The sequence below is a fragment of the Mobula hypostoma genome, chromosome 11, assembly GCF_963921235.1.
Source record: "Mobula hypostoma chromosome 11, sMobHyp1.1, whole genome shotgun sequence".
Taxonomy (NCBI): domain Eukaryota; kingdom Metazoa; phylum Chordata; class Chondrichthyes; order Myliobatiformes; family Myliobatidae; genus Mobula; species Mobula hypostoma.
Window position 1 is genome coordinate 45360439 of NC_086107.1, and position 12159 is coordinate 45372597.

At 39.7% G+C, this 12159-nt stretch overlaps 1 protein-coding gene across 11 annotated transcripts in view; it reads right to left on the reverse strand.

The window, feature by feature from the left end:
• plekha7b (pleckstrin homology domain containing, family A member 7b) overlaps window positions 1–12159 on the reverse strand; it is a 423431-nt gene that overhangs the window by 89480 nt on the left and 321792 nt on the right. For all 11 annotated transcript variants that reach the window (XM_063061934.1, XM_063061933.1, XM_063061932.1 and 8 more), the window contains one exon: window positions 9389–9847. In XM_063061934.1, coding sequence (XP_062918004.1) covers window positions 9389–9847 — 459 coding nt within the window. The remainder of the gene's footprint in view (window positions 1–9388; window positions 9848–12159) is intronic.

Consider the following 12159-nt stretch of genomic DNA (forward strand, 5'->3'; position numbering starts at 1 on the left):
GATGATCCATCACACATTCCTTACTCAGCACTTTCACACCATCTACTGTCTGTGGTATCACTGCCACACTGAACAGGATATTTTAGAAAAGATCCTGTCACTCCAGTCCAGATATTCTGGTGTCATTGTGTTTCATCAGTGGCAGCGGAACTGTATTCTGCTTTTAATATGTAGTATTATACCTGGACATATCTCTCACCCTGTCACAAACATTTAGCCAGGAACCACAACCTTTTGACAATGATACATTTGTCATCACTGATGACTCTGCGCTCTTATGCTATTGTAAATAATAATTATAAAACAAACCTTAAAGTCAATTACTGAAAGGAAAAATTAGACTGCTGAAATCATTGGCAGAATAAATTTAAAATAAATTTCCCTTTCAGATATTTATTCTAAGATAATAGTTGCACTGCTTAGAATACTCCAACTATATTTATTACCAGAAAAAAAACACAACCTTAATACAACTTTGTTGATAAATGTCCTGAGCTTCACTGTAAAATACATGAAAAAATCTGGATGAACTTTCTAATTTTCTAACTGTGCACCATGACTGCCTCAGCATCACACAGTGACAACTGGAAATTTATTATGCAGAGCAGCTAAGAAATTTGTATGCAGGGCAGCCATCACGCCTTGAAACCAGAAGCAGCACTAACAGCTCTAATACATCTCAAATGATAACATGGCAGCAGAATCCCACCTTAAATGCACAGTCAAATAGAGCCCCAGTTCAATTGTAAAAATCACTTCTTGCATGTTTGATAAACAAGCCATGGACATATGACTTTAGCAGAGATATTGTATTCCAGTATTTCAGATTAGATATTGTAGCATACGGCATCGTGCTACATTTTAAGTGGTTGTACTTAAGGGTAGGAATTTTGATTTCATGTGGATTTCCAAAATTAAATGAAGGCAAGGCACAGCTCTCCAGAAATCTAGGACAAACAATTAACAACATTTCTTGGCATACAAATTATTCCCGTTAAAGGTAAAATGTTTCTACATTGACAATTTTAATTCATGCAAGCTTTCATGCCTCTAACCTCAGTAAATATAACAATTTTTGGATTGAATAAATTTGATTCATAATCTATGGAAATACCATATATAGTGGATTTTGGTACATTGGGCCACATCGAGACCAGTATACCTTGGCCCAATTAAGTGGCTGCCCCAATTAGCCAAAGTTTCATGGAAATAGTTAAAAAGGTATGAAAAAGACAGAGAAACAAATTATGTATTTAAATGAAATACTGAACAAATCAGAACATTAACAATACTACTGCAGTACTATTAAATGTGTAATAGTTCCTACTACTATCGACAGAGGTATTCATCAGCATGGACACCTAGTGGAAATAATGGACCGCCTTCATATGCACTGTTGATGATTGCATCCTCCAAATCTTCATTTTCATTGCAACATTCAAGATGATTGTCGATACCTTCAATTTCTCCATAGTTTCTAACTGGTTTAAGTAGTGAAATAGTTTCATTTTCACTCCTGGCCTCTTCTGTCGTCTTCAAACCTGAATGCTTGAAACTGCAGACAGCAAAATAGTTCTAAATTGTCTGTTTCTTCCTTGCCAACTATCAGTGACAAAAATGGCTGATTTTTGAACACAAACACAAGCAACTGATGTTATTGAAAAATTGTTCACTCGAAACACTGTGTTGTGTCTAATGGCTACACAAGTGCACGCGACTGGCACTAGTCAGAAGCTGTTCGTCAACAGCTTTTGTTCTTTAAGAGTTGTCCCAAACAAGAGTCTGCCCTGATTAACCCAAGGCCCAATTGATTGGAATTTACTGCCACTCTGAACAAGGTGAGAGCAAAATGCTGCAGAGCTTACATTAAAAATCACATTTATGAAAATTTTTTTTTAATGAACTCCTTGTTTAGGAATAGCAAGGTGCTCACAATACCATCCATGAATTATTAAAATTAAGTAGATGAAAGTAAACCTTTCACAAGTTAATGCATAGGAAATCTGTGTAAACCTTTTGAAATGCATGGCATTCAGACAGTAACACAGGCGTCCAAATTAGACTTGCTACTCAAATCAAGTAGTCACCTATAAAACGACACACATCAAATCATTTCAAAAGACAACTGCCATATCTGCAGTGATTTTAAATAATATTCAGGTAAAACTGGGCAATTGACTGAAGAAAATTCAGTGATTCAGTCAGTGTGGATCAGAAATAACATCTCCTCCATGCCGAGGATCAACTCAGGCACATCTCAGGATGCACGTTTCATCTACTGCTCCACACCATACTCATGACTGTGTGGGCAAGCACATCTCACAGACCATACATAAATTCACTGATAAAATCAGTGCTGTTGGTAGAATCCAGGTGGCAAAGAGGAGGCTTACAAGAGTGAGTAGATTGGCTGGTTGAGTGGCGTTGTAACAACAACCTTGCACTCATTGTCAGCAAGATCAAAGAAATTATTGTTAACTTGAGAAAGCGGAAATCAGAACACACACCAGTTCTCAATAAAGGGTCAGAGATGAAAAGGCTTAAGCAGCTCCAAGTTCTTGGCCATCAGCATCTCAGAGGATCTATCCTGGGCCCAGCATATTGCTAAATCACAAAAAAGGAGTTTGAGGGGACTTGATATGAACTCAGACTCTTGCAAATATCTGTAAATGTCCAGTGGAGAGCATTCTGATTGGTTCTATTACAGCCTGGCACGGAGACTCCAATGCAAAGGATCACAAGAAGCTAAGAGAGTTGCACACTCAGCATAATTGAAGACTTTATCCTCCGTGAAGATGATCGCTTTTCCCCCTTCCCATCAGAAGATACAAAAGCTTGAAAGCATGTGCAATCAGGCTAAAGGACAATTTCTGTTATAAAACTAATGAACAGTTCCCTAGTGTAACAACATAAATCTCTTACCTCACAATCTGCCTTGTTATGACATTGCACCTTACTGTCTACCTACACTGTATTTTCTATATCTGTTACACATTATTCAGCACTGTTATTGTTTTACCTTGCGCTACCTCAGTGCACTCCTGTAATTAACTGCTCTATATGACAATAATAAACTAATTTATCATTTGGCTTCATCATTGATGCATTCCTCCCAACTATCAAGGGCATCCTCGAGAGGTGGTGTCTCAAGATGCCGGCACCCATCACAGAGGCCCTCACTGTCTAGGACATGTGCTCTTCTCAATACTACAGGAGACTGAAGGTCCACACACACATAGATTTAACAGTCTGTTCCCTTCCAACAGATTTCTGAATGGTCAATGAACCATACTTCGTTATTCCCTTGTTTCGCACTAATTTACTTCTGTAATTTATAGTAGTTTGTGTCTTTGCATTGCATTGCTGGCACAAAACAATTTCACATCTTATAATACAGTGATAATAAACCCCATCCTCATTCAGGTCCAGTGTAAAGCCTGCTTCAAATCACATTAAGAAAAGCGTGCTCTTCCTGTCTAAAAATATCAGATATTAAGCTTCCAAATATTAAGACTCCCAACTTCTAACTAAATAATTCAATTTGATGCATTTGTCTTGTGCATTACTTTACCCTCCCCACAGTTTCAAGTGCATTGTCTCAATTTCAAAGTTTAAAGAAAATGTATTATGAAAGTGCATACACGTCACCATATACAACCCTGAGATTCTGTGCTTATGGACATAATACGTCCATTGTACAATAATAACCATAATAGAAACAGTTAAAGACAGCACTGACTGCGCATTGAACCAATGTGCAAAAGAGAACACACATGCAAAAACAAAATATGAGAGAGAGAGAGAGAGAGGGAGAGAGAGAGGGAGAGAGAGAGGGAGAGAGAGAGGGAGAGAGAGAGGGAGAGAGAGAGAGAGAGAGAGAGAGAGAGAGAGAGAGAGAGAAAGGGAGGGAGAGAGGGAGAGAGAGGGGGGGGAGGGAGAGAGAGGGGGAGGGGGAGAGAGAGGGAGAGAGAGAGGGAGAGAGAGAGGGAGAGAGAGAGGGAGAAAGAGAGGGAGAGAGAGAGGGAGAGAGAGAGGGAGAGAGAGAGGGAGAGAGAGAGGGAGAGAGAGAGGGAGAGAGAGAGGGAGAGAGAGAGGGAGAGAGAGAGGGAGAGAGAGAGGGAGAGAGAGAGAATAAATAACTAACAGATATCAAGAACATGAGATGAGGAGTCCTTGAAAGTGAGTCCATAGGTTGTGGGAACATTTCAGTGATGAGGCAAGTGAAGGTGAATAAATTTATCCCCTTTTGGTTCAAAAACCTGATGGTTGAGGGATAGTAACTATTCCTGAACATAGGGTCACGCGAGTCCTGAGGCTCCTGCACCTTCTTCCTGATGGCAGCCGCGAGAAGAAAGCATGAGCCGGGTGGTGGGGGTCCCTGATAATGGATGCTGGTTTCCAGTGACAACTCTCTATGTAGATGTGCTCAGTGGTGAGGAGGACTTTACCTGTGATGGTTAAGCACTCTCTCCTCTTCTCACTAAATGGCACTTTCTTCTTCTTATGCTCGTTGCCTGCAGTTCTATCTTCTTCACCCTCCCAGCCACCCTTCTTTGTTCCACTTTCCAGTTCATGCTGACGTTGACCTCGAGCTGAATCCTCCCATGTCTATTCAAGAGCAGAGTTCATGGGATCACTCCCTGTGGTATTCCGCGTCAGGTTTGCTCCCAGTCATACGTAACGTGATGCAGAGATATTAATCAGCAACAACTTAATGTGGGTGTATCCATATAGTGGGAAGGGCAGGATAGTCAATATCCAAAGAACAATGCTTTTAAAAAGTCCTTTCAAAATGTGTAGTTGAACCAGTGTACAATAACATAAAAAATTACACCCAAGCAATTATATCTGAAAGTTGCTTTTGGCAACTCAGACTCACCCTTAATGTTGTCAACAATTGGGAGCAGATGTTTCTACTCCTCAAATAGCAAAGCTCAGAACTGCCCGCACATTAAACTCAAGAGATTCATAGTAACATTCTTTTACTTGTCGTGAAGAGGATCACCTTGTTGGCATGAATCATACAAATCCAGCTCCATTTTTCTTCTGTAGAATTTCAGTCAATGCTTTAAAGAATACTGAGAGTCAGAGTAATATAACCTGAGAACAAGCCCTTCAGCCTAACTGGTCCAGTATTTTCCCTCCTAGTCCCAGTTTCCTGTGTTTGTTCCATAACTCTTCCAGCTCCTCCCCTCCATCTACCTATCCAACCAACTTTTAAATGTTCAACCACTTTCTCTTGCAGCTCATTGCAGTCACTCACTCTGTGTGTGTAAAGTTATGTCTTAGGTCTCTTCTTGTATCTGTGCCCTAGTTTTCAGATCCCCAAGCCTGGGATAGACTATGATTGTCCATCTTATCTATACCTCTCATGGTTTGATAAACTTATATGAAAGTCACCTCTCATTCTCTTATGATCCAAGGAGTAAAGATCTGGTGTGGCCAAACTCTCCCTATAAACATGGCACTCCAGTGCAGGCAGATCCTCATATAAAAGCACTTCCACACCCTCTTCGAATGGACATTGTCTTTCTTAAAATAGGGTGACCAAAACTGTACCCAATACTCCAAGCGCAGTATTACCAACAACTATATAACCGCAATATAATGTTTTAACTCCTTAACTTTATCCCTTGACTGATTAAGGCAAGCACATAAACCATCTTCTAATCTAATCATAATCTAATCTAATCTTTTTAATCACCTTCACACAAGGAAGTCTGTAGATGCTGGAAATACAAAGCAACACATGCAAAATGCTGGAAAAACTCAGCAGGCCAGACACTATCTATGATGACCAGACACTTCATCAGGACAAAGTGAGGTTAGAATTGGAGAGAGGAATGTTAAAGTCAAGATGGTTGATGTCTTGTGGGGCAGTTAGCAATAAAAAGATCCAGAGCAAGCAGAAGACCAGAGCGGGGCTGTCCAGAAAGAGGAGGAGGGTTGAAGAAGGAAGAAGGGGTCGTCGGTGTGAGTTCTTAATCACCTGTCTATTTGGATGAACACTTTCAGTGACCTGTACAGGTCCCTCCGTTCCACAAAATTCATCAGTACCTTGCCATTCTCTGTATACATTGTACCTTCGTTTGAATGCTCAAAAGGCATCACGTTACACTTATCCAAGTTGAAATCCATCTGCCATTCATCAGCCCATTTCCCTAACTGATCAAGGTCTCTTTGGCTATCTTAGATCTAGTCCTGTGCAGTGAGACAGGTAAGGTTAACAATCTTGTAGTCAGGGATCCTCTTGGAAAGAGTGATCATAGCATGATTGAATTTCGCATACAGATGGAGGATGAAATAGTTAGATCTAAAACTAGTGTATTATGCTTGAACAAAAGAGACAACAACAGGATGAGGGAAGAGTTGGCTAATGTGGATTGGGAGCACAAGCTATTTGGTAGGACAGTTGAGGAACAGTGGAATACTTTCAAAGAGATTTTTCACAGTGCTCAACAAAAGTATATTCCAATCAAAAGTAAGGACAGTAAGTGTGGGGAGAGCCAGCCTTGGATAACTAAGGAAATAAAAGATAGTATGAAACTAAAAGCTCACGTGTACAAGGTCGCAAAGAGTAGTGGGAGACTGCGAAAACTTTAAAAAGTAACAAAGAACAAATAATCAAGAAATAAGGAAAGGGAAGATAGTGTATGAAAGTAAATTAGCACAAAATATAAAAACAAATAGCAAGAGTTTTTATAAATATATAAAGCGGAAGAGGGTGGCTAAAGTCATTGTAGGTCCCTGGGAAGACGAGAAGGGGAAATTGATATTGGATATAAGGAAATTTAGTATTCCTTGCTATATTTCTTGAACAATGAAACAATATCAACCACACTCCAGTCTTCTGGAATATCACCAGTGGCTAATAGCAAAGCAAATATCTCTCTAACGGATTCCACAATTTATCCCGTGGCTTGCCATTGGGTCCAGGGATGCACTTAGTTAGGTCCTGAAGATTTGTCCACCTTAATGTGCTGCAAGGTTACAAATATCTCCTTCCTCACAATATGCATATATTCCGTGACTTTACGACTTCTAATTCTCATTAATCTGACATCAATGATATTCTCTTTAGTTAATACCAAGGAGAAATAGACATGACAAAATCTTGGCTGGCTCTCATGGCTCTATGTAAATAAATGGCTTTGTTGGTCTTTAAGAGAACTTAAGTCTCTCGTTCTAGTTACCCTTCTACTGTTAATATAACTGAAGAACCTCTTGGGACTTCACTTTCAGTTGTAAACAGAAAACCTATTCAAATGACATATTGTGTTCTGTTTACTGGCAATATTTCAGTTTGGCATTGATGCAACTGAGTTTTTTTAAAGTTAGGTTTGGCACTCTACAATTCTGATTTTTAGAGCAGCTCGTGGTCAAGTCCACAAGGGAAAAGGCAATTCTGGATTAGGGCTGTGTAATGAACCAGATTTAATTAGAGAGCTTAAAGTAAAGGAACCCTTGGGTTGCACTGATCATATGACAGAATTCGCCCTGCAGTTTGAGTAGGAGAAGCTGGATATCAGATGTGTCAGTATTTGAGTAGACTAAAGAGCATGAGAGAGGAGCAGACAAATTTGATCAGAAGAGGCCACCAGCAGAGCAGCAATAGCAAGAATTCAGAAGGAGCAGGATAGATTCATCCCACAGAAGTAGCCTTCTAAAGGAAAGTTGAGTAAATGAGGATGACAAGGGAAATCAAACACAGGATAAAAGCAATAGAGAAGGTAGACAATACAGCAAATATTAGTGGTAAACTGAAGGATTGGGAAGTTCTTAAAAGCCAACAGAAGACAACTAAAGAAGCAGTAAGAGAAAAGATGAAATATGAAGGCAAGCTAGACAACAGACCTTGGAGGTACATGATAAAATAGGCCAAAATCAGTCTGGTTTCCTTAAAGGGAAAATATTGCCTGACAAATCAGTTGGAATCCTTTGAGGAAATAACAGGCAGGATAGACAAAGGAGAGTCAGTAGACATTGTTTACTTGAATTTTCAGAAGGCTTTGACATAGTGCTGTACATGAAATGGCTGAACAAAATTAGAGCTGATGGTATTACAGGAAAGATACTTCCATGGATAGGTTGGCTGACTGGCAGAAGGTAACAAGAGAGAATAAAGGGGACCTTTTCAGGTTGGGAGCCAGTGACTATGGGGTTCTGCAGCTGTTAGTGTTGGGACCACTTCTTTTCATGTTATGTAGCAATGATTTGGATGATGGAATTGATGGCTTTGCTGCCAAGTTTGCAGATGATACAAAATAGGTGGCGAGGCAGGTGGTGTCAGGAGAGGAAATAGACAGAATAGGAGAATGGTCACGTGCTTGGGTAGAAGAAATAAAAGTGTAGACTATTTTCTAAAAGGGGAGAAAATACAAAAATGGGAGGAGCAAAGTGATTTGTGAGTCCTTGTACAGGATTTGCGAAAGGTTAACTTGCAGGTGAGTTAGTGGTAAGGAAGACAAATGCTTCCATTCTGAGAGGTCTAGAATATAAATCAAGGATGTAATGCTGAGGCTTTATAAGACATTGATCAAGCCACACAGAGTATTGTGAGCACTCTTGGGCTCTTTAACTAAGAAAGGATGTGCTAGCGTTGAAAAGAGTCCAGAGGAGATTCAAGTGAATGGTCCCAGGAACTAAAGTGTTAATATATGAAGAGTGTTTGATGGCTCATGGCCTATATTTACTGAAGTTTAGAAAGGGGGGGGGGTAGAATCTCATTGAAACCTATCAAATATTGAAAGGCCTAAATATAGAAGGCATGGAGAAGAGCTTCTATAATGGGGGAGTCTAAGACCAGAGAGCATAGCCTCAGAATGCAAGTTCCTTTAGAACAGCGATGAGGAGAATTTTCTTTAGCTCAAGGGTAGTGAATCTGTGGAATTTATATCCACAGACAATTGTGGAGGACAAGTCATTGGGTATATTAAAAGTGGAGTTTGATAGGCTCATAATTAGAAAGAGTGTCAAAGGTTACAGGGAGAATGCAGGAGAATGAGGTTGATAAGGAAAATAAATCAGCCATGATGGAAGGGTGGCGCACACTTGATGTGCTGAATGGCCTAATTCTGCTTCAGTCTGATGATCTAATGATTCATGTGAAGACACCACCCACTTCCCTTGAAGGAAAGGCAATAAAACCACAGCTGTTGTCAAAAAAAATTAGTCTACACAATTTCTGTTTCCAAAGAACTTACACTATGCCAACAGCAAATCATTGAAAATGCAGATTCGTAATCATAACAGTAAACAAAGCTCCAAAAGGTATAAAGAAAGAGGTCAAACCAGTTGGATCAATATATCAGATTAGAAAGACCTTTTTCCTTTCTGGGCTGGTTGCACATTCAAGCAATATAAAGCATTCATGAAAATGTTTGCTGACCTTCTATTTTCTCCTTTGTGTGACTTCACCCAGAGTTCTTGCATCACTGAACTTTTATGCTGGACTTTCTCTGTGCCAGGCTGGCCTGCAAAACCCCGCCGATAAACAGTGGCGCCGTTCTGGTCCACCTGAGTGGTACTTGTTGCAGAAGGCTGAACTGCTCCATTGTGCTGAGGTTGAGATGAGGCATGACGTTCAGCAAACATGTCACTTTCTGTTGAACTTCCTTGCATCTTGTTATTCAATTTTCTGCCTGATATCTCCACAGGGGCTTTTTGGAAGCCGTATCTCTCCTCCTCATCCCTTGATCTCATGATTTCTTTGTGTTTCTCAAACCCAAACTTATCTATTTTCTGAGCATGCTCTTTACTCTGGTACACGTCTGGCTTGGTAAAGCCCTTATGTGAGTTGATATGGTTGCTTTGAACAGGACGTGGTCCATCGCCATTTTCTGGTTCTCTGCAACAAACAAGAAACATAATCACTAGGATCACACATAGAGACAGGACAAATGTGGACAGACCCCAGAATTAATCTCAGACTTTATAGATATGAGCCATTTGCAATTTTCTTTAAATGTCATTTGATTCAATTCTCTGAAACAAGTAATACACTTAGCATGCTGTTGGAGCTCTTTAAATAATTTTTCAGATATTTAAAAATGGATGGTTGTGATGCAATGGTTAAATTTAAAGGTTTTAATGTATAATACAGAGTTCTTCACATCCTACTAGAACTTTTTTTTAAAAAGTGCTTTATTCATGGTGACTACAAAAACACAGAGTTTTAAAACCCGTAAGGTACGTTGCCATCTTTATGTGGCTTGATCAATGGGTCAGCTATCATTCAGGTATCAATCCAGACTCAGAGTTCTATACAAGTGCAGTACAAGTTCTGTCTTTTGCACTCTTCACCTTTAGATTTAAAGACCAGAATTCTGCCGTGGCTTCTTCAGCAAAATTTTATTTGATTTTTTTTTTGTAGCTGTAGACCTCATATCAGTGAAACACACTTGAGCTTGAAAGTCTCTTTGAACACCCACTGCTTTCAGGTTTTCATTAAATGAAAATGCTTCTGCTCTGACTTTTTGCAACCGAAAGTGAATGTCTTCATTTATTGACACTGAAATCCATTGGTCACAGTGGCAGCTCACTGCAATTCTAATCTCTTTGTAATTTAATAGGCAACCATAGACGTATGATTTTATACAACAATGCTGCATAAACAAAACTGCAATGCTAAACATCCTGTGCAATTCCACTCATCATCATTACATGCCATGTCGCAATTACACTAAACTATTTATTTTAAGATAGCAATGGAGAAGGATAGGATAGATTGACAGGTTGGGGGAAATAGATAGGATCCAGATTGATTGGCTGAGTCTGTTTGAAGGGAAAGGAATAAATGATTATTGAATTTGATATCAAGTTTGTAGGAGAAACACGTTCCCATTAGAGTGAAAAGTAAATCTGGTAACATTAGGGAACCTTGGCTGATAAAATATATTGAGGATCTACTCAGAAAAAGGAAGCATACCTTGGCTTTTAGAGGTTAGGATTGAGCCATTTATGAAAAGATTAGGAATACTCATAACTGGGAAATCAAGTGGACAAAGAGAGGATATGAGATGGATCTGGAAGCTACAGTTAAGGAAAATCCCAAGTAGCTCTATAGCTATATTAATAATAAAAGAGTGGCTAGGGGAGAGATCAGCAGAGCTGCCCTTGTCTGAAGCCACAGGAGACAGGTGGGATTTTTTAATGAATATTTCTTATCAGTACTTATTGACAAGAAAATCATTGTTGCTCGAGAGATCAGGAAAATAAGTAGAGAGATTTTAGAGGACATTCATATCATCAGGGAGGAGGCATTTGCAGTAATCGTAGTGCATGAAGGTAGATAAATCCTCAGGGCCTGACTGAGTGTATCCTCAGATTTTGTGAGAGGCTAGGGAAGAACTGTGGAGGGCCTTGCAGAGATGTATTCACTAGTAACCACCGAAAAATTTCTGGAAGACAGACGGTGCTAATGTTCATCCATTGTTTAAAAATGGTAGTCAGGACAAGCTAGAGAACTGCAGGCCGGTCAGACGACATCAGTAGTGTGGAAATTACTTGGGCAAATTCTGAGGGACAGGATCTGCTAGAATTTGCAAAGACAGCACCTAATTAGGAAGAATCAGCATTCCTTTGTGCTTGGGCAATCCTGCTTTAATTTTTTTTGCAGTAGTCAAAAAGGCTAATGAGGGTATGGCAATGGATGTTGTCTATCTGGACTCTAGCAAGATCTTCAAAGTCCCACATAATAGGATTGTCTGGAACATTAGGTCCCATGAAATCCAGTTTTTGGATTCTTGGATTCAAAATTGGCTCAGAGGTAGGAAGCACAGGGAGAGTTTGAAATTGTTTCTTGGAATGGAAGCCAGTGACAGAACCCTTGTTATTCATTATTCATATAAATGATTTGGATGCAAATACACAAGGCTTGATCAGTAAGTTTATGAATTACACAAAGTTGGGATGTGTGGCTAACTGATAGTGTGGAATAGATTACTTTGGTTTATTAATCAGTTAGGAAAGTGGGCCTAGGAGTAGCAATTGGATTTCATCACAGGAAGTGTGAGATGATGCATTCTGGGAAGTCAAGCCAGTGTTGGACTTGTGCTAAGAATGGGCGGGAACTAAGGAGTGTAATGAAACCTAGAAGTACAAGAGCACAATGTGTTGAAAAAAGCATCACAAGTAGACAGGAAGGTGAAAAGGGCATTC